The 22,997-nt window shown below is 36.2% G+C and overlaps 3 protein-coding genes across 15 annotated transcripts; 1 reads left to right on the top strand and 2 right to left on the bottom strand.

Moving 5' to 3' along the window:
- Positions 1-3,312: 3,312 nt before the first annotated feature.
- On the bottom strand, positions 3,313-10,372 carry LOC122318425. 7 transcript variants are annotated; one of them, XM_043135749.1, is made up of 9 exons: positions 10,286-10,372; positions 10,043-10,111; positions 9,539-9,810; positions 8,534-9,194; positions 7,846-8,045; positions 7,506-7,750; positions 6,391-7,287; positions 5,392-6,253; positions 3,313-3,798 (listed from the first exon to the last, which is right to left on the bottom strand). In XM_043135749.1, the coding sequence occupies exons 2-7, from the start codon at positions 10,061-10,063 to the stop codon at positions 6,593-6,595; spliced, it is 2,094 nt and encodes a 697-aa protein (XP_042991683.1). In that variant the 5' UTR covers positions 10,064-10,111; positions 10,286-10,372; the 3' UTR covers positions 3,313-3,798; positions 5,392-6,253; positions 6,391-6,592. The 7 variants fall into 7 exon arrangements, with proteins under 7 accessions (XP_042991683.1, XP_042991682.1, XP_042991684.1 ...); XM_043135748.1 differs by having other exon boundaries at positions 10,193-10,334; XM_043135750.1 differs by having other exon boundaries at positions 6,395-7,287; positions 10,193-10,334.
- Positions 10,373-11,876: 1,504 nt separating this feature from the next.
- LOC122319429 (molybdate transporter 1-like) lies at positions 11,877-13,703 on the top strand. The gene has a single exon (XM_043137492.1). The coding sequence runs from the start codon at positions 11,966-11,968 to the stop codon at positions 13,397-13,399; it is 1,434 nt and encodes a 477-aa protein (XP_042993426.1). The 5' UTR covers positions 11,877-11,965; the 3' UTR covers positions 13,400-13,703.
- A 1,879-nt stretch (positions 13,704-15,582) lies between these two features.
- Positions 15,583-21,714, bottom strand: LOC122317897 (probable ADP-ribosylation factor GTPase-activating protein AGD14). Of its 7 annotated transcripts, none has more exons than XM_043134965.1 (14): positions 21,630-21,714; positions 20,874-21,016; positions 20,340-20,401; positions 20,147-20,242; positions 19,971-20,032; positions 19,755-19,854; positions 19,234-19,638; positions 18,149-18,745; positions 17,694-17,858; positions 17,510-17,617; positions 17,337-17,420; positions 16,493-16,586; positions 16,260-16,308; positions 15,583-15,987 (listed from the first exon to the last, which is right to left on the bottom strand). In XM_043134965.1, the coding sequence occupies exons 2-14, from the start codon at positions 20,893-20,895 to the stop codon at positions 15,852-15,854; spliced, it is 1,980 nt and encodes a 659-aa protein (XP_042990899.1). In that variant the 5' UTR covers positions 20,896-21,016; positions 21,630-21,714; the 3' UTR covers positions 15,583-15,851. The 7 variants fall into 7 exon arrangements, with proteins under 7 accessions (XP_042990899.1, XP_042990900.1, XP_042990896.1 ...); XM_043134966.1 differs by having other exon boundaries at positions 20,874-21,010; XM_043134962.1 differs by having other exon boundaries at positions 20,147-20,234; positions 20,874-21,010.
- Positions 21,715-22,997: the final 1,283 nt, after the last annotated feature.

Below are 22,997 nucleotides of genomic sequence, written 5' to 3'. Positions count from 1 at the left end.
ATTAGAGAAAGCGAGTTCGACGGCTACGCGTGTTACGATGGTCGGCTAGATTGTGATTGTTTGCCACGTCTCCAACCGACCGGACAAGGAGTGCCGGAGTGGTGCGTTTTATCGTGCTAAAATTATTAGGAAAAGTCCAATGTATGACGTGGAAGGATTAGAATAACCTGATAGAAAAATAATTAGAATATTAATATTAATATAAAAATCTCTCAGATAATCATAAAAAAATAATTAAATTTTAATTTTTTTATAAATACAAGTAATCCCACAGACAAAAACTGATGTGTTTATAATAGAACTCATGGTGCCATTGTATGGACTATGGACAGCCCAATGCGGACGGGCCACGTAGGTAGGTAGATGTCAGGGAATTAATGCAATATATACATTTATTTTCATTAAGAAAAAGTCTACTCAGCCTCCGATTTTTTTTTCCGCACTCCACACTCCTGACGTAGCCAACCGATTCGAAACACACGTCACGGTTTATTGAAATTGAGAAATTGAAACCCGAGCTTTATTCTCCCGCTTCTCCCTTCAGACCTCTCACTCGAAAACCTCTCGACCTCACTCGACGAAGACCTCTGGACTGGGTACCTTCATTCTCATTCTTCTCCCCCATATCTCTCATTATTTCAACTCTTCCTCCCTCTCACTTGAAGCTTCTTTCTCACCCCGACGCCCATCTCAACTTCTTTCTCACCCAGACGCCAAAACCTCCTTCAGTCCCGAACCCCCAGTATCAAAGTCTTCTCCCTCAACCCATCTCTTCTCCGACGCTAGCGCCCATTTCTTCTCCCTCAACCCCTTATCGTAATCTTCCATCACCCATCACTTGGATGCCCCTCACCCTTGAAACCCTAGAAAAGCTATTTTTCATCCTCAACGAAGACCCCATCTCCCTTACTCCCCTTGAGTCCCAATCTTTCTCACCGTCACTCTCCCAAGTCCTTGAGTCCCAATCTGTGCTCGAACCCTCAAAAACCCTTCTTTCGTTCAAGCTGATACTCACTCAGTCACACCCATTTCGCCATTTCGTTTGGGTTACAAGTTTTAGACCAAGCCCCAGCAGTCTTGTCAAGGTGATAAATCTATTTTAACTGCTTCTTGCAATTTTTTCTTATCTTTAAGTTTTTGTTGAATTATCATCTACGTTTCCGATGCTGGCCTTTAAGTAGGGCTAAAAGATCTTCGAAATTTGTAGAAATAACTGGGTTGTTTGCAAATATTTCTTTGCCTTTGTGTGTTTGAGCTCTTTGGGATTTTCCTATAATAGAATAAAGCTCTTTGCATTTGAAGAAGAATAGTCATCCATTTCATCAGCTCATGTCTTTGGGGGAATAAGCTGGCTTGAAAGACCTTGCCCTGAATTGAAGTGAAGCATATAACAAAGTGAAAAGTAGCGATTTGAACTTCATACACAGAAGATGTGAAGGAATGATGAATTCTATATTTCATTCATGTCAAAGTTGGATATACAATGTGCTATTTATAGGAAATCAATACACTATTGTGCTTAGACATTGTGTCGAGCAAAAAAGTGTGCACTGATATTTTAGCCCAGCTGTGAGGCCGTTACAACCGAATTACAAATCCTTAATACAAAGAATATTTTCACAATAGAATTACACAAATATTCTAGAGGAATCTTCTGAGTGGAGATGCTGAGGACCCTAGCGTGAGTCTGAGCTGGGACCACTTTCATTTGTGCTCTGTGACGGAGCTGCGCTGGGACTAGTTTTGGTTGCTATACTTTCAAGATGAAAGAATGCATTGAACATCCCTAATCCTAAAAGAGAAGTTCTTTTCAAGAGCAATGAACCTGCCTAATCATAAAAGAGAAGTGCTTTTGACCAGAATTGATTGATTGATTTATTTTCATTTAAAGGACACTCATATTTTTTTATTTATTTTTCTTTATTTATGAGACCATAAAGAAATTTTTATAGGAGTTCTTTTGACTGGCTATTAAACTTTTTGAGGTCCATCTCTTTGTCTCTTTATGGTTGGTTTTGTGAATAAATAGGATCAACTTTTTCTTAACATATAACAATCGGTATATAAGCAATTATTCACACCCTACCTATAAAACCCAGAAAAATTACTTATATCCCACTACATATTGGACTGTAATGTATTTTTTCATATGGTTTCCGCAATATGGACAACATTTGACTACTTTGAATCCAGAGTTTCTTCTACTCTGTTTGTTGGCAAAATGCTATGAGACTGGCATGTCCATTTTGGAGGACGATAGCATTGAAATTGATCAGCTAAGGGACCTTTTCCTCTAATGTTATTATGGTTTTTTTTTTATTGCTTCTTGCATTCATCTGTTGCTTATATAAGACTTTTCACTTTTGTCATGGGTACCTATTAATGAACTCTTTTTGTTTCATTTGACATGTTTTCATGTATATTTTTAGCTTGTTGGTAGTTCTTCACATTTGTTGTTGTTTCAGGGGAATGATATGCATAGGACAAAAGCTGGTAATTCTTCACATTTGTTGTTTCAAGGGGATGATATGCATAGGACAAAAGCGTTTCCACAAAGCACTGGCGCTTTTCTTGTAATAGTTTTTGGTTGGATCATGCTATAGAATGTATGGGGATAGTTTCAAATGTTATCTAATCTATTTTGAGTAAGCATCTCTCGTTTTTGAGATGGGCATGAAACATTGTAATGTAATCTAGTTTCTTCTAAGTTTGTATATACTCTTGCAAACATGAGCATGCTAAGGTTTGCATGTACAAAGTCTTTTAGCTGTGTTTGCCAATAACTTTTAATTGAAAATGGCTTAAAGTGCAGGAATGTCATAAAGCTAATGTACTTATGGATGTTTCAAAGGACATTTCATTATTAATATCTACGTTAGTTTCAAATGGCAAAATGCATTGCTCCTCTGCAATCTCGGTCTTATTTTTGGCTTTTGCAACCTTGGATTTTAGATCCTCAATCAGAGTTTCCATGTCCCAAATCGCAGAATATATCCTTTTCTTTAAGCTGTTCAATGCAATCTTAAAGTTTAGTCTTCATTTCAATTTCTCGTTGAATTGAACCATTCCAATTAAATTGAACCTCAGCAACATCCATTAAGTTGCAGGGCTTCTATATATGAAAAACATATATTCCTCAACCAAAAAAAATCATAGCCTGTAATCTTAGTGGAAAACGAATTCCTCAACTAAAAGCATAAATTTCTCAAGTAAAAAAAAGCATTAACTATAACCACAACCACAATCTTAGTGGAAAAAGAATTAACACCCTTCAGGACTCCTTTATAATCATAACCTATCAGATCGATCAACTTGCATAAAGGATCAATTAAACCATATATACAATCATTTCCATACCGATTGTGTGCAAAATTTACAATCATTTCCATACCAGCTCTAGTAAGTCACAACAAAAACAATTTCTATACCCTATTCAACCATTTTAGAATGGTTTCCATACTCCCTTTGGGCCTCTAGTAAGTCGCAACAAAAATAATTTTCATATCCTATTCAACTAATTACAAATACACATTTACGCATTTGTTACACTAATTCATCTAAACCAATTGTTGCACAAACACGACCATTGACTTGCACTAGGTCCCACGGGGCATGCACGGCATTTCTTGGAGATATGCAAAATTGAAAAATTAAAACAAAGACATCAAAGTCCTCCAAATGGTGCAAGAATGCAGCCACATGGTCATCACTTGGGGATACATGCGTTAGCCCAGAATGCATTCTTGACTCTGCACTCATCATCTACATTCATGATGGACACGAAGCCATCATTCATTCCTATAACAAAGTGTAAAAAATGCATTAACTTAATGTTGCAATATAAAACATTAATAACATTTTCAAACTAACAATGTGTATCTAATTCGGCGAAATCGATATCGAAGGCATGGGTGGCCTTCCATCTTCCCCTTCACCTATCATCAATTAGAAGAAACAAAAGCATGCGAAATGAAACTGAACATCATCAATTAAGTACAGATATGATCTCTACATGCAAGCATGTTTTTATATTTATTTTAAACTAAAATCAAGCCAATGGAAGCAAAAGCACTCCAATTTATTGCATTCCTTGGGATGTGGCTTTTAACTCAACTACCATAAAAGATACACAATATCCTAACAAAACATCAGTTTGACTCCACAAGATTTGAACTAGTTCAATTTCCATAATTAAGATTGGCTAGTGGGATTTTTTTTTTATAAGTAAGGAAGTTGCATTGTTCAACAAGCCGACATTTGGCAAATCAAGATTTTGCACAATCTGACATGCAAGCATGTGTGGGTGAGTAAAAATAGCAATTGCCATGCAAATATAATTTTGGATGAAGTGTCCAATGTCACTAGTGACCTTTTCAAGAGTCAGCCAAAATCAGACTGTTGTTGTAGGAATGACTCATTTAGCAACAGGATTGGGATTAGAGATGAAGTTCTTTGACCAAATATTTACACATTCATTTTTATTAAGAAATGGTGAGTAGATCTTCTTGCATAGAGAATGGTGATATTAAAATACAAGAAAACAACAATAGTAACCTTGAAGGTAATAATGATAGCAATATTTACACTTGCTCAGTTAATTAGTAACTAGACATAGCGATATTTACGCAAGCATAGACAAATATTTCCGAAGAACCAAAACTAACACAAGCTCTGTAAATCTGCTTCTTAGGAATGTCTTTTTGATTATGTGAACCGGTGATTAGTCCACGGTAGAAGAAAAGGAAAATAACATAAGGAGGTAAAAGAATAAAGCTATCAACTTATTCAGAACACATCTAAATCAACCGAATCAAAACCCCCACAAAACCAAAACAAAACACAAAAAGCCCATAAATAGATTTTTTTTTTTTTTTTGATAAGTAAAAAAGCCCATAAATAGATAATGAACAAAAATCACAGATCAACCAAAAACCCCATAGAAATTGGAAATATTCCACTTTGATCATGTACAACACTTAGAGCTTAAATAGCAAAGCAAAAGAGAACAGCTAGGAAATTAAAAAAAGGATTTAAATGAAGGTTGATTCACTTTAGAGTCACTTTTGCGCCCAATTCCCTTCCTTGAACCCTCTCAATAGTTCCTTTGTGAGCATCTTTTCAACAAGCTCACTCCTTTTTAGACGTATATACTTACATATGTAGTGCTGGACAAGCGAAGAAAGGAACACCCACCCACCTTTAAAACGAATGCAAGAATTGCTCACTTTTAATGTCGATCGGAGGCACTCACAAATCAACCAAAAACCACACAAAACACAGATCAAAAAACAAACACAAACTCAAATATCCATTAAATACAAAAACGATATGCTAGAAAAGGAGAGACAAAATGAAAAGAGAAAAATAAAAATCCTTTCTTTAATTTCTTACCCTTGTCGGCAAAGCACCAAGCAAAGAACAATGCTGGGCGGAAGAGACGATGAGCTGGGCAGTGCGTATCGATGGTCCCAGAAAAATGTTTCCTTGATATATTGAATTATCGACGATCGAGGGGGGACTTACGGTCCTTGTCGAGGCAGAGCTTGGTGATTACCACTTTGGATGGATTGATGCCGATGTTGATAGTGGACCCGTTCACCTTCTCGCGAGTGATACGCTCGATGTGTATGACCCACGTCCGACGATAGATCTGGACCACCTTGCCACCACGAACCTTGTACGGAATAGTGAACCCAGAGGAATTTTCTTACACGGTGCCGGAATGATGGAGCCACACAGTTTCGGAGTGATGGAGCCACATGGTGCCGGCAGATGGTCAGGTCGGCGAAAGGAGATGAGCGGAGGGAGTTGGGGAGAGAATGCGGGGGAAGGGAATGAAAAAGTGAAACAGCACGCGGGGTGGGGGGTGAGAATTTGAAATCAACCAAGAAGGACAAAAATGCACGTTTTCAGATTAAAAAAAAAAAAAAAAAAAAAACAGCCACGTCGGCTGGAGTGTGGAGGTTGAGTTACAGGAGGAGGTTGTATAGAAGAACTCTTGAGGATAATGGCTCTAACATTTCATGCAAACGCAGGGAATGAACCTCTCCTCTGTTGAGTAAGGAACACGCCAACACGGCATACCGTACATTTCATGAATTTACGGGTTTTCGTCTGACATTGGAACCTATCTTCATTCTTCATATCATGACTCTAATCTGGGTTGAATAATTTTCGTAATTTGAGCGAGGATGATAGACAGAATGTAGGATTTTGAAGCTACGTCGTCCACGAACCCTGCCCTCCTTATTTGCTGCAGTCATAAATTTGCTAAGTTTCAGTCAATATAAGAATGAGAGGGAACAAAAAAAATAAAAAAGAAGAAGCTGAAAAAATGAATCGTGGTCAGGTAGATAAACAGAGGATGGTTTTGAAACTGAAGAAATGTACCTACAGAAGCAAAGATTGGCATGTTCATGAATAAACGCTGTCTCATGCAATCAAACCGCGCTGATTTTAATTCTGACTGGTTTCCAAGTTGAATATGAGCCAATAAAAAAAAACATGGCTTCACAGCCGCCCATTAAAACTTTTGGCTGAAGAAGATTCAGCTCAATTGAAGATGCTCAATAGCCCTTTGTACATGGTAGGTTCAATGAAGACCGGGAAAAATCAGAATATTATCTGCCACTTGAGAGTTAATCTCAGGAAGTAATGGTTGGAGTAAGCCACTACTAGACAAATCTTCTAAACCCTTGATGTCCTGTTGCAAGCGAGTGACATGTAAAATGGCATGTTCCAGAACTAGAGGATCATCAGGGGGGTTCTGCAGAAGGGTAAGCAATGTCTGCCGATAAATTTGAGCAGCCAATAATGGTCTTGCAACCTGCCGATTTTTACATAAAATTGCCACCTTGATAACATGCTTACACAGATTTCCCACCCTTGACCAGGGGCAATCACAGAGGGCGAATTCCGAACCAGGGTTCCAAACTGTATATGCCAGGCTTCTGTCTGTTTGAGAAATGACTTTTGCAAATTCAAGATTTTGCTCATCCAGTATCACATCAATGTCAACAATGTGTAAAGCCTGATACCAAGCGTTGGTTGAGAAAGACTTGTCCCTCAGATTTTCAAGATACCCAGTCTCCACGCTGTATTGTTCTAACCAATTTAAGGAGTGAAATTCCGTCGTCAGAAAGTGGATCAACCAGTCAACTCTTGCCCAGGAATTAGCATGTTGATCATTGAAAAGCTTGGATTTTAACCTCAAATGGTAGGACTCAATTGCAGCAAGAATCTCCGGACTGGCCACAGGAAGAGACCTTACACCACTAACCCACAACTCTGCCAAAAATAAAAGCACGCTACAATTGAGATAAGATTTGCATGTAACGGTTCACAATGTTTTGGAGATCCATGGTCCTGAATTATCATTATAACAATAAGGAAGAATGAAAAGACAGATAAATAACAGTACATGGAAAAATGATGATGGCCCTATAACAGTGAAGAAGTCATTCCAACATGAAATAATAAAAAACCATGCATAAATGAGCAATTACCTATGGTTGGTAGCCATCGGATCTTGAAATAATCCATAAATGCACATTGATCAACAAATACTTGCATAAACTCTTCAATTGCGTCCACAGCATTTGGCCCACTTCTAGTGCAATATAAAAGCCAGCCTAAGTTCTTAAACATCTCTCGCTGCACATCAAAGTTACAGCATTTCTTTAAAAGACTTCTTATCCAAGTGCGCCGAATACGCCAGACACATAATAGAACCCGGCATTGGAAAACCTCTCTGCATGTAAGTATGATCACAGCAACAAAATTTTTTTAAAAAAATATTTAAATCAAAACCATATAAATAAAGCTGGAATGCCTACTATGACTTACCTTATAATGGAAACCTCAAAAGAAGGATCATCTACCAGAAAGGCATTGGGTCTCCATCTGAGGTCTTTGGCGTGGATTCTTTCAGCAAGTAAGCCAATCCACTTATGGATACCTTGATCGACAAAAGAAGAGGTAATGACCCAAGCAACCGGAATTGCATTGTGGGATGAGTCAAAAACGAGTAAAGTACACAGGGGATACTGTAAAGAGAAACCAACAAAAAAGGAAGTTTTAAGTATGTAGTAGCATTTAATCATAATCAATAAGTGCAAGCATGAAGAAGCTCCTCCAGCTGTTTATACATCCAAACTATCCAGTGAAATTAAATTTCTATAGTTAAAGAAAGCGGAATCAGAATAATATTGATTCCGAAATGTTAACGAAAAGAAAGGTTTGCGCACAACTTATTATATACATGTATCAAAAATCATTCAAATAGATCCCAAATCCATAACATGTATTCCTCTCTTCAACTCCTCTTAAAATATACTTCATATCGTTAGTTGTTAAAATTTTTTTTACCACCCTACTACTAGCCTAACAACTACTATTCAAGTTACTTCAATATCTTAAGTAATGATATAGCTGAAAATTATCGCATATCCTAATCTCAAGGCAAAAAAGGACTGGGAACTTAAAGCATCATTATGTGGGAAACATGGAAATGATAAAAATGGAAGGATGGTACCTTAAGTTTTTTCAAGCCAAATGTCGAATGAGAAGCTATCGAACCATTATTTCCATAATGGAGCATCTGTTGCAGCTGCCACTCTGTCTGTATTCCCAAGATAAAGGGTTCTGAACTGGAGTTCTCCTGAAAGTAGAATACATGCTTTTGATGCCGTTGGACCCACATTTTAATACTGCATTCATCATTTGCATGTAAGTCGTGAGAAGAGTTACGAATAAGCCTTTCCATGTTACGCACATCATTTCGAGTGAGAAAATCATCCCGATTATGGGGTCCACCATGCCCCTGAACTACCTCCATGTGATGCTGAATTACATTATCCAAAGATATCCCAACATAAAGCATAGACATCACTTTTTGGCGCAACTCTTCTGATATCCTTGGAGCATACATGGCTCTTGTCCCTAGAGCATCACGATCAAGTCTGCCATGACATGGGGCTCCTGTCTTATCTACATGCTTTCTTTGATTATAGATGATGAGGGCTAGGAGAGGGCGGGTATACAATCGTTTCACAGTGAAATGGCAAAGGCAACCTCTCATCATGTGACGCCTCCCTGGCCTGCTACCCTTCCCTGATGCAGGCTTGATGTTTGAGACATCCCCCGTTCCAGACTCGCTTTCTCGGTAGTCTTCGGGACCATAAGAACACCAGTACCTGATGAATCACCATGAAGATCTATATGTTCGGTCAAAGCAACTTAAATACAATCGTCAAAATGCACATCCTTTTTGAACAAAAACTGTGAGCTCTTGGAATGTCTTTTGTTCGACAACATAATTATTTAAGACAGCTGAGCTTTATGGGAAAAAGAATATATATTTTGCACACTAATTAACCATTAATTTTATTTTTTTTTATTTTTTATAAAAAGCAAATGCTACACCAAATTAGGATGCCAAGTAGATTAGAAAAATGTTTTTTTCATTTGAAGGAAAAAGAAAGGTGGAAAGACCCACTCGAGCACCACCAAGAGATTCCAAATTACAATCACTACATACAATGTGTACTCCAGATAGCCATCAACCCTCGGTTTGGTGATGCTCCCCTCAGGTCTCTTCCTACTTGACTCAATGCGGAAACTAGCAGGGCATTCTGCATTAGAAGATTCTCCTTTGACAAAATCTTCCACTCTAGCATAAGGGATGAGAGCAATGTCATCACCACCTTGGCGACCACCTTCTACTTTTACCCACTTTAAATGAGCAGCAGAAAACTCTGCAAAAGGAGGATCTTGCACTGGAAGGCTAAGAATATCTTCCATTCTCGGCATCTATGATTGAAAATGAAATTAAGACAAGTAACAAACGTAATTTGGAAAGACACTGAGCATCAGAACCATCAAGCAGACAACGGGGCATGACAATATTTCAAAGCTGGAAAACACATTACATGAATAAAGACAACGGAGTAGCAGTTTTAAGTTACTGCATGATAAGCTTGTTAATGCCATTTTCAGGCCTTCCTTTTGGTCGAGCAAAAGTGAATTCCTGATATTCATTTACCTTTGTTTCGTGGCCTTTCATGCTTCTTCAACTGCTACAGACAATAAAAAGTTTCACAACCGCGAATTTCTGCACCGAAACAGAAAAAAATAACTCCCATTAAGAAATGGAAATCCCCAACTCAAATCCTCAATACACATAATAACTTACCAGAAAGGCCAGAAGATCGCTGGGCACAAAACAAGAAAATCAAAAACTCATTTCGGAAACCAGAAAAATTAATTAGAAAAAAAATACAAGTACCTTTCGAGGGTTTCTTCGATGTTTCTGTGGAGCGCTCTCTGTGATCAGATAGAATCAAAATTACCAAAACGGTCATGAAAACGACCAAAAAGTCCACACCAGCTAGTCTTTCTGGCTTGGGCTAGTTTAATAGGATATTGGGCTTCTGGAGACTATTCTGGGCTTGGGCTAATTCAATATTTTCAGAAATTTGAGGAGGGTAAATGCTTTGAGTTTGTTTCTGTACGGGATAATAGAACCAACCCATTAACCAGCTCGCAAGATCGTAACCTGCAGATGACGATTCCTGATTCAGATAGAGAGATCTATCTCATCTCATTTGGGTGATGTTTTGAATATTGAGTTGAATTAAGATGAATTAAATTTTTTATAGATAATAGTGAGTCAATAATAAAGTGAGTTTTGTAAAGTCTATCTAAAATGAGTTTAGATGTATTTAAATGTTAATACAAGTTTAGATATATTTATAGAAAGTTAAAAAGGTTGTAGGTCTCATATATAAAGATGTGTTGAGTTGAAAAAGATTATGAATTTTATATATAAATAAGTTTTGAGTTAAAATGAATTTAGCAATGTGAGAATTTGGTATTTAGATGTTAAACTCAATTTAAAATTAGATTGAACCAACTTCCAAACAGGACCTTAATCTCATCTTATTCTATTTTATTTCAATATCTAAATACTATAAACATAAAAAATTTTAAATTTTAAGTTTTTAACTTTTTTATTTAATTATTACAACTTTCTTAAACTTCTAAATAAAAAAAATATCATAAAAAATAATTTAATTTTTTTAAATTCAAAATAAAAATAATATTATGACAATATTTTAATTTTATATTATTTTTATTCAATTATTTCTTTTCATTTTTGAAAACTCTATAAACTATTTTAAGTCAAATAATTTCTAATCTATATCATTATTAATTTATTATTTACAAATTGCCTGTAGCGCTCATCTCAATTCTATATCATTATTAATTTATTATTTACAAAAAAGGGCTTCAAAGTCAAACGTAGAGCAGATAGCTTGGCCACCAATAGCGGCACGTCGTATATATTTTTGTTTTCTTCCGGCGCCCTTAAATCAATGGAAAGGAGATACTAGCATTCAATTCATTAAATTTATTTTTAAAATTTAAAAAAAAATATAAATTTTTTATAAATTTAAAACTTTCATATCTATAATTTTACATTAAATTAACTATTAAATTAATCAAAATAATAATATAATATTATTTTTTAAATAATAATATTTTAAATTTTTTTGATCATATTTTATAATTATGCTAACCATATGGATATCCATAGTTTAATTTAGTACTTAAATAATTGATTTTCAAATAATTTAAAATAAAATAAAATAAAACTATTACCTATTAAAATTAAAATAAAATATTAATTTGAATGTAGAATAATATACCTTTAAATTTAAAGGAAGAATAATAATTATTATAATTCAAAACTTTCTAAATATCTTTTTAATAAATTAAATATAAGTTTATTTTAAATAAATTTATCAAAATTTGAAGATATATCGACTTTCTTCTCAATGCTAATGCTCTAACTAGTAACCTTCCGTCAGTTTGGAATCCATATAAAATACGGCATTAATCCATATTTATTCCCAACCTTCCATAATGCATTCCTCTGTGACTCATCTCTCAATGTTACATTTCCATGGAAGCCCAGAACCCTAATACCCCACATCTTCGTGGCCTCCAAAACCCACCTGAAACCGCTCGCAAATCTTCCGTGTCCTGTTTCACGGCTAAAATTGTAGACAAAGTGAAAACCAACCTGGTTTTCCGGTCGAAATGGGCTGAATTGAATGGGGCAATGGGGGACTTAGGCACGTTTATACCAATAGTGTTGGCCTTGACACTTGTGGATAACCTTAACCTGGGTACAACACTGATCTTTACCGGGCTATACAACATTATAACTGGGGCCATTTATGGCGTCCCCATGCCTGTGCAGCCCATGAAGTCCATCGCTGCCGTGGCCATCTCCGGGACCGGCTTTGGCGTCCCGGAAATCATGGCTTCCGGAATCTTGACCGGGGGGATTTTATTTGTTTTGGGTTTCACGGGGTTGATGCGGCTCGCGTATAAGATAATTCCTCTTTCTGTTGTTAGGGGAATTCAGCTGGCACAAGGCTTGTCATTTGCCCTGACCGCGGTGAAGTACATTAGAAAAGTTCAGGATTTTTCAAAGTCAAAGCCTAAGGGAGATAGGCCCTGGCTTGGATTGGATGGAATGGTCTTGGCCATTGTTTGTGCTTGTTTTATTGTCATTGTCAGCGGTGCGGGCAACGAACAAGGGGAGGAAAGAGATGAAGAAGTGAATGGTACTCATGATTTGGGTTATGAAGAGAGGCCCCCAAGATCAAAAGGAGGAAACTTTAGAAGAATTATCTTCTCACTTCCTTCAGCTTTTATGATATTTCTTTTGGGTGTTGTATTGGCTTTTATAAGAAAACCTGAAGTGGTGAACGACATCAAATTTGGACCATCTTCTTTTGAAGTGGTGAAAATATCGAAACATGCTTGGAGGGAAGGGTTCATCAAGGGAACAATTCCTCAGCTACCCTTGTCAGTATTAAATTCTGTGATAGCTGTGTGCAAGTTGTCATCTGATCTTTTTCCGGGAAAGGATTTCTCGGCCACGTCCCTTTCGGTGACTGTAGGATTAATGAATATTATAGGATGTTGGTTTGGAGCCATGCCGAGTTGCCATGGCGCGGGAGGGCTAGCAGGCCAGTACAAGTTTGGTGGCAGGAGTGGTGGGTGTGTGGCTCTACTTGGCACAGCTAAATTGGTCTTGGGTTTGGTATTAGGGAGTTCTTTGGCCAAGATTTTGAACCAATTTCCTGTTGGGGTCTTAGGAGTTCTGCTCCTGTTTGCTGGGATTGAGCTAGCCATGGCTTCAAGGGACATGAATACCAAGGAGGAATCCTTTGTGATGCTTCTTTGCACAGCCGTTTCTCTAGTTGGCTCGAGTGCAGCGCTCGGCTTCATGTGTGGGATTGTTGCGCATTTGATTTTAAAGCTACGAAATTTTAATAAGGATCAACCCCTTTCTACGGGATGGATGCATGCAGGAAACCCCTAGCCAAGCGATCTTAGGTTTACCGCATCCAAATATGCAGTTAAGTTGCATGTGCTTTTGAGGTTTCGCATTTGAAGTTTGAACCAGCTCTGTGAATGAAAGTTCTTGGTGGCAAAAATTAAGTTGATCACGTCATTGCATGTTCTAGTACTTTGTTATTTTGTTAATCATTAGAAGGCTGCTTACAGTATAGTGAGGCCCCTAAATGTTCCCTCCCCACCTGCGTTGTAGTTCCCCTACAATCTCATGTAAAGATCATTGCTTGCTATGATTATATGAATAAAAAGTACGCAAGAACTGTTTGAAATTGATGCTTCACAATTGCTTATTCCTTCAATGTTATCCACTCTTCATGTCCTTGTCTCCCTTACTGTAGCTTGCAATGCAGATTCTTTATTTGTGATTGTGAGAATAAATATCTTACATGACTTTAGTATTCTCCACTTACTAAAGAAAGTGTGATTCAGCAAGCATGTCGATAAAGAAGATAATATAAATGGAATGGAATGAGAATCCAATACATCATCATATATAAACATATTCTAATTCGATGCTAACATTTGCAATATTTTATTTGTTTTGAGACAATTCGAATGGCAAATCTTCCACTTAGTAGTTTCTTTATGCAGCTTATTATTAATATTATTATTATTATTATTATTATTATGCTATATATGCAGCTTAATTTATATATGAGTAACTATTACATAACCCTAGGGGTTGACTCAATTGGTAAACACCTTTTGGTAGTATGCTCTCTAGCTCCAAGGTTTAAAGTTAGAATCATTTTGCTTATAAATAATCTCTAGGGGTCATCATATTGAAAGATTCTCGGACACCAATACCAAATCAAAACTATTACACGAAGAAGAAAACACGTATAAATTTGACTCTTTGAAGTAAATTTTTTTTTTTAGAGAGAGAGAGAGGAAATGCTGTCCATGAACATTGAACACTCGTAAAAATGTTCAAAAGCACTAATGCTAAGTGGCATCTTCACATAATATCTATGCCCCACGTAACTATTACGCGTACAGTACTCGATGGCACCTCCGTATGATAGATCGATTTGGGGTAAAGTTGTTGTGGCAGTCCGCAGAGCATGTTTTGTGCATCGATCGATGTCCATATCAAATATATGAGTGAGTTGGAAAACACCAGAAAAAGATCAAAATAAACATCTTCGATTACAATCATTAATCAAAATAAATAAAGCTTTCAATAACAACACGTGTCATGTACAAGTATTTCTCATTTTTTGGCCTACTTCAGTTATTTGAGTAAGGAAATTCAATGATGATGCTATAATATTATTGCATAATTTATCTGATCTCTTTATTTTATTTTAAAAAATGGTATTAATTTTGTATAAAATATAGAGGGTTTTGATTCATCAGATCAATGGTAAAATGAATAATCATCCTTGCTTGCTTGTCATAGATTTGCAGTCTACTACAAAAGTTCTTGATCTTGGCAAATTAAACGACAAAAGAAGTCTAGCCCATGAGATATATATATTTCCATCTTTATAACTTGAACCACTCTTTTTTTATTAGTCCCACTTTTGAAATCCATCATCCACTTGAAATATGTTGCTTTCACGAAATAAACATGAAGGTACAGATTCTAAGAATATGAATAGAGAATCAAATTTCAAATGAAAAAATATTATATATACTCTTTATTATATGCTACTGATCTTAATTAGAGTTAGACCCATTATTATTCCCATCATTTGCCTTTTCAAGGGAGCCAAAGGAAGAAAAAGGAAAAAGGGTTTCAAACTTTCAGTCCTTTGCCTTTTATGGCCACCGCCTAATTGCCTCCACTCTTCTCAAGTTCAGAGAATATTTAGGTCGATTGTTAACCCATTGTGGAAGTTCACCAGCTATCTTCTCGAGCCCGCCAATCAATATATATTTCATTTGTAGTTACAAGCTCCATTTTTAACCATTTTTTTGTCTTTGGTTTTAGGAATTAAAACAAATGGATTTGAGATAGGTATTCTCTCAACTTCAGAGAATATTTTTCCAGCACGTTATGTGTAAAACCAAATTTTTACACGCAGATCTAACAAGTTGTGCATCACAGATGTGATAAACTTTCCTACCATTAAAACAAAACAAGCCTCATCCTAAAGAAGTACACTAATAAAACAAAACAATACAAAACAAAGAAAGAAGAAGTACAGTCATTCCATGGTTCTCCTTCTCAATTTTATTAATTAAAAGGTACATCATTTCATGCATACAGCAATCAAAGGCTCTAGCTACAGTACAGTAGTATTATAAATGGTGACAGCAAATCATATGAAAGGATGGAGTGAAATGAATTTATCCATGCACTTGTCTGAGCATTTGCAATGTTCTAATACCCCTGATCACTAGGCAGAAATATAAGAAATAAGCCACCTGATCACTAGGCAAATCATATTCAAGAACTTTGGTTCTTAAACTTATCCAAAAGGATTTCTTCCCATTGAAGAAAAAGGATTTGGACTGCTCCAAGCCGAGTATTTTCCAGTTGACTGTTGAGCTGTGTTTAAGGATCCAAAGACACCATCACTACCAATCCCACTGAGTCCTTGCGATCTGCAATGACACTCGAGAAAGCTTCGAGTTATCATCCTTGGCAGGGAGTTGAATCGAGTGAAAAAAAACTACTCTTTAATTTACAAGGACCCTTTATTTCCAGTGTAATTTTGGAAGAAAATAGCGGTATTTGCTTTAAGTGAAGTGAAAGGAAGCAAGCAGCTGGCATTAGGTGTACTTATTATTCAAGATGGTCCCACTTTGAGCATAATTTATCTTTAAATCGAAAGAGAATGAAAAAAAGAACAAAACTAGGACTAAGAACATGTTACCTGGATGGTGGCATATTATTATTATGTGCTTGTGTCCCTATGTATGCACCTGAGATTATTAGACTGAACATCAGAACTGGAGCCAACAAAAAATGGAGCACCAGAGGAAATAAATATATATATTTGTTTTAGTAAAAGAAAAGTGTAACTGCCCAGGGGCATGGCCGATTCAAAAGAAGATGAATGTGGAGTCATTCCAGATGCATTAGATGGTGATTGAGGTGCCATCAAACCTGAAAACTGGGTACTAAGGCTGGAAGTATATAATAAGGGGCTAGCAGCTGACACATTTGGCAGTGCACCTTGCAAAGATGCCATGGAAGGAAACTACATCACAGATAACACAAATTTTGAAGGTTAGAACAAATTTTATCTGCTTTATTTAATAATTTGTAATCTAATACCTTGCAAGAGTACCAAAAAAAAAATATGCATTTAAAAAACAATTTAAATAGGATTATGTCAGTACTGATTTACTGATGATCAATTGTTGAAGTACTTCATACATGCAGAGTTTAATGTCATCACAGTCTAAGTCGTTTTTAGAAGAAAAGCCTTTGAAGAAACCTTTCGCTTTGGCATAAAATTTGCATGTGATATAGCTCCCATCTACATGTTTATGGAAAACCAAATAGATACATCAGCACAGATATATGTCTCCAGGTTTTAATACGCGTGTCATTCTTTAAGAGGTGAACAGGTTCTCAAGGATATGAATATTGAGAATTGTAGTGAGACACCGCATGGATACTGGTTGATGTCATTCAAGTGTAATCACCTTGAGAGGATGATATGGGAAATGAATGTATGTTGTTTAGATTCCAAATAATCATCTCTGTTGTTCAGTGTGCATTTAATAGGGATCCCAATTTAGATATAAGTTCTTCATTTCTGACACATACTTCCTGTTGTACCTTTTTGAAACTCTCCACCGGCAATTCTTGGTTGGCCACGGATACAAGATAAACATAATTTATAATTTAAGATGTTGAAATGTTCAAGAGAACACTGGGATGAAGGAAAACATTACAATGATCCTAGTATATAGTATCAGTATAATTTCAGTTTTGTGCTTACTGGTGGGGCTTCTACTTGAGTTCTTTCATCATTAAGGTCAAATGGGTTTGTTGGTCTTGCTGAGTTGGGAAATGCTGGAACCGTCTGTATGAAAAATATCGATATTAGCACATCATCACTCTGCATATAGTAATACAGATTATTCTGGTGGATTGTCATGGTGCTGAATGTACCATTGCATTAGGATAATACTGCATGCCAATTCCCATGCCATAAGGAGAACCATTTTGCCAACCTGCAACAGGCGCTGCGACTCCTGTGTAGGTTGTAGTAAAAAGGTCCTACACATAAAATATAATACATATCATCGAGACTAGTTTTGAGGGAAATTGAAATGGAATAGAGATATGCTATTACCGCAGGAAGTTCCTTTCTTCCATTAGACTGGGTTTCCACTGAAAGAGGCTCAGATCCAGCTCCAGAACCGGTGTCTTGTGCTGATTTTGAGACAGCTTGAGAAGATTGTTCAGCAGGAGCGCTCACATGCCCCTGTCCATCAGGGAGACTCAAGGAAATCCACAGCTAGAGATATGCAGATTAAACAAGAGGATCAAAAGATAAACAAACTTACGTAGGGAGAAATTTTATCTGGAAAAAATGAAAATGAATCATTTTTCAACTTGCAAACAACTGTACATTCTTTGTGAATTCCATCAATACTAAATTTTCTCCTCTGTAAAATCCAACCTTTTTTCACCATTTGGTTTTAATTTGCTGGTCTTTGAAAAAGATTGAGATACATTCATAAGAGTTGAACATCAAGGTTGAAATTGAAATCCATTAATAGAAAAAGGCCTCATCATGTGCCTCACCTGATCATTTGAAGCTCGAAGAGGTGTATTATTCTGTTGCATGATAGGGCTGTTATCTGCAGCTGGGGATGCGGTAGGATGATATTGCTGGATGTTGAATGGTTTCTGTTTGTCAGAAATTTTAATATTGTCACAAGGTGCAGCTTGTGGAGAACCTCTGTCAAAAGGTTCTTCTGGCGTATAGTGTGTAGTTGACGTTGTTGTAGAAGCTCCAGCACTAATGGGTAATCCTGGCATCTGCTGTACACTTGTAGGGGTGGTGCCTGTGGCTGAGGTTGATAGTATATCATCATTGCTAGGCCCTTCAGACATGTCACTAGCGGGTACAACTGGGGGTACTGACAATTCAAATATTAAAGATTCCAAAGTATTTGCGCTTGGAACTTGAAAGGCCTTCTCCTTTGTAGGCTGTTGAATTGAGGCCCAGTCGCCAACACTATCTGAGTGAGGCATCTGTGGTGTCTGTGGTATTGTTTCAGTTTCAGCATCAAGGGGATCGGAATCAGTACTTAAATCAATCGAGCTTCCTGAAATATTGTGTTTATGTTCTTCTGGGCTCTTATCAGTGGAACACTGGTCACTGGAAGACTCAATATTCTGCAACGAGGAACACTTAAAGAATAAGTTACTTTTGAATTAGAAACTCCAAAAATACAGATTAGAAACTGAAGACAAAGGAATAACAAATTCAATGTGCAGAACTCAAGAACAGATAGTAATCAGAACTCATGCATTGGAAAAGTCATTCCCTAATAAACTATCACCTTGACCTCACTTAACCAACCAATATCAATATCGGAGAGTTTATAATAAATGAACAAAATTAAGTTCGGGGAAGAATTACATTGATCATGTTGTCAATATTTCTTTCAAGAGAGGAACAACATAAAAAGTAAAAGACTGTTTACTTTCTAACACAGTTTGACTTGTGAAACATTACTTTCCCAGGAGTATTTCTGTCGAGGTACCTTCCCTGTTGTAGGCTACCTTGTATTGTTCCTCAAGGGAATATATGGCAGAAGTATCCAGTTAAAATTCATAATTACATTCTTGAATGAAAGGAGGAAACCATAGCATTACGGCACCTGAGTATGGGGAGAACCATCAGCATCCTTCCCGTTAATTGCTGTAGAAAGTTTGCCTATCTGTAGGGGAGGAATGCCGTCTCCCAAAATATCTCTAAGAGAGCGTACCACTGGTGAACGGGACCTATCTGTGTTCTTTGGAAATTTTGAGGACTTACGGGATCCATGCTCATTTTCTCGAAACCTGTCATCAACAATCTCTAAGCGGACAGGGTTTCTCCTGAAACCTCCGTATCTTGAATTTTCTTGGGAATATTGAAGACGTCTTCTTTCATCATAATGATATTTGAAACTTCCATCCTCACTTCTCTGACCAGGACTAGATCTGTCCTCATAACCAGAGCTTCTAGACCCACCACGATATGCTTGAACTTTTGTGCTTTCATAAGATTCCTTCTTTTCATTCTGTAGGATAAATAGAAAAAACAGTTAACAAATGAGGCCATCTTTGACTCCAGAGCACTCTAGAGGACAAAAATCAGAATTTTAAAAGCAGGATATGATCCATATGGAAAGCTTACCAATCTCAGTCTAGGAAGCTGCTTGTCCATACTCATCTCTCCGGTGTATTTTCTATCCACATAGACACCCTTAATAAAATCCCGAAGTCTTTGAATATTACTGGAGAATATACGTGAATCGGAAACATTCTCAATACAAATTCTGAGATCAACATAAAAGGAGTTTTTTTTCTTTTTTTTTTTTTAAAAAACACATAAAAGTAATTGAGTAATAACCTTGCATCAGGGTAAGGTTGACGCCGAGTATCCCAAGATTTGAAATAAATCTGCCTTGCTCGCTATGAATCCATTTGAGTTAAACAAAAAAAAAAAAATAAAAAAGGAAAAAGAATTATAATTAGAGGACGAGAAAGAGCAGTAACTAGATCAAGTACAACTGAATGAATGCATACCCCATTTCCCCCTGCTTGAAGAGCACTAACTTCTTCAGCACTGAATTTAGCAATCGATACTGATTTTACACGATGAGTGAATTCCCGACTGGAATACTAGCAATAATTAGTATGTCAATTTAATTAAGTGAGAATTCTCAGATCATTCAACCAATATTAACTGCAAAAAGACAATGCATCCATAGGTACTTACTGCACTCCACTGCAGTTTGTGCAAATAAACGTCAAGAAAGTTGTGCAAACATATTGTGGTCCCTGCTAGTAGAACTTAGTTAGTCATCCTGTCGTTTCCTAAAAGGGAATCATATTAAAAAAAAAAATAGCTTTGAGAAATGAGTATGCATGAAATAAGACCAGATATCAAGATTATAATTTCATTTCAAATCTTTGAGTAATGAAACACAATCATTTCAGATAAACTGAAGAAATTTAAGGCATGAAACGACCTCAATACTCCTAAATAAGAAATAGAATCATAGAGATAGTAGTTCAGAAAAATAAACCCTGAAAGTGAAACGCGCGAGCGCACACATGTTTAGGGACACAAGGCTCACAAGAACAGAGCCTTGATGGCACCACTCCTCAAACACAGGAATGGGTGCTCAATACTGTGACCTTAAATGATTGCAGCATTTAAGAAGGGAATATCAAATGCATTTTCCCTGTCAGATTCTCACAACTAAAATCACATAATAAGAAGAGGATCGCTTGAGAAGAAATTTCATACCAAACTGTTGCAATTGATGCATCTTCTATTCTCAGGAAGCCTCAAAAGGCCGCGGATAATTCTTTCAACTCTCTCGTCTTCCTTCATCCGATTTGCCATTGGTGAAAAATTTCTCCTTTATCACCCTCCCCCCTTCTCTTTCCCTCCAGAAAAAAAATAAAAATAAATAAATAAAATAAAAAGAAAAGAAAAGAAAAGAAAAACGAAAACAACAGATCAATAGATAGGAACTTTTCTTTTAAAATCAACAGATACACAGTCAATCAGAGGCAAGTTGGTAATGTTCTGTTTATTTATCCGGGCGAATTGGGCAGGGAAAAAAAGTTTGATATGTTTTCAGGTAGTTCTGCACTTCTACTTTCACATGGCAACCTGTATAAAGCTGAACGTAAAATTTTAGCTTTCAAGTCTCCGCCTTTCCTACATTTTCTCAGCCACCAGACGGACAATTTCTTGAAACCACTTGGCTAATTTTCCTTTCCATGTTGCAAACAAGCCATCTCATTTTTGGTTATTTATGTTTAATCAGTATAATCCGCAGATGTAAGAACTAGTTTTGCAATTCTACGGGAAAACAGAGGGAGAAATTCGGGAATGGGCCTGGTTCTTTGACGGATAGTTGTGCCTAAAGGAACCGCATTGGAAGAGAAATCGGTCTGTGAATGCAAACTTTGAAGAATAGGAAAGAATAATATAGCCAAGCATGATTGCAGAGAATTGCACAATTTTTAAGGAATTCGGGACGGAGATGTATACCAGAAAACCGGTGCTTCTGAGCGAGAGAGAGAGAGAGAGAGAGAGGGGGGGGGGGGGGGGGGAGGAGGTGAAAGAGGATGGGAGGGGAAGTTGCCGGAAATAACGGTAAGCCGAACTGTTATGGGTTCCGTTGGGCTTAGCTGGGCACAGTCAGTGAGCCGGCCATGTTTGGATAATGACTTTTTGAGAATTTTATATTTTTTAAAAAAATTCTAGATTTATTTTTTATTGATTTTTGTGAAGGTTAAAAAGGAAAATCTCAATAAAGTTTTTTAAAAAAGTATACACGAACTTAGCTTAAAGGCTGGCGGCAAGATATATCATGAGAGAGAGATGAATACGGATGCAAGAATACAGAGTTAGAATGAATCAAAGATGCGTAAGAGATGAAACGGTCAGCAGTCTTTAGGATTATGCTCAGCATTTTATTCAATTTATACCAACCTAAGGCCCATGTGTTTATTACAGATCTCGGGTTTCATACCCGGGCCAAAAACCGCAACCTAAATTCAAATTGTTTCCTTTTATGATTTTCATTTATAATATATTTTTGTATGCAACAAATTGAGTACACAGTAAATATTATATATATAATATATCAAAAATGATACAATGCTTCTCAAGGGTACTACTCATAATTTTAATTTTTTTTAATGATTAAATAAGTAATTTTTAGTATATTAATGTATTTTTTATTTTTAAATATATTAAAAAATATAATTAAAATAAAATAAGAAAACATAAATGTGATAGGCAAGCCCAGCGGTCATTAATGACCTTGTTTTGATTGTACATAAATCTTTTGGAACTGGCCGAATGGCCATGTTTGGATAATGACTTTTTGAGAATTTTATTTTATTTTTTTAAATTTAGATTTATTTTTTATTGAGTTTTGTGAAGGTAAAAAGGGAAAATCTGAATAAAGTTTTTTAAAAATATATATTATATTGAGATTTGTGAAAATGGACTAAAAAAGTTGAAAATTTGTTCAAATATAATTTTTTTAAAGATATTTTTGTTTTGATTTTTGTAAAAAATAAAATAAAATTTTAATCAAAATTGAGATGAATGATTAGATAAAAATGTTGAAATAATAAATTTTACTAAGTAGAAAGGTGTTTAGTTTGAAATTAAAAAACTCCTTTGAAAAATTTCAAAAATTAGATTTAATTAAACAAAGTTTGACTTTCGAAAATGATCTCTGTACTACATTGTATACAATGCTAAATATGAAATTTCTGATGATTCTTGTAAATGATTTTTTAGAGTATATAAAAGAAAGGATAGGATGTTCCATTCACATTTTTTTAAAAAATTTTGTCAGTTAAAATTGCATTAGGACATGGTCGTGTCTTGCCTAAGTCAACG

This window comes from Carya illinoinensis, chromosome 8 (assembly GCF_018687715.1).
Source record: "Carya illinoinensis cultivar Pawnee chromosome 8, C.illinoinensisPawnee_v1, whole genome shotgun sequence".
Taxonomy (NCBI): domain Eukaryota; kingdom Viridiplantae; phylum Streptophyta; class Magnoliopsida; order Fagales; family Juglandaceae; genus Carya; species Carya illinoinensis.
Note: the sequence above shows the minus strand (reverse complement) of the source record. Positions and strands in the feature narration are given on the sequence as shown.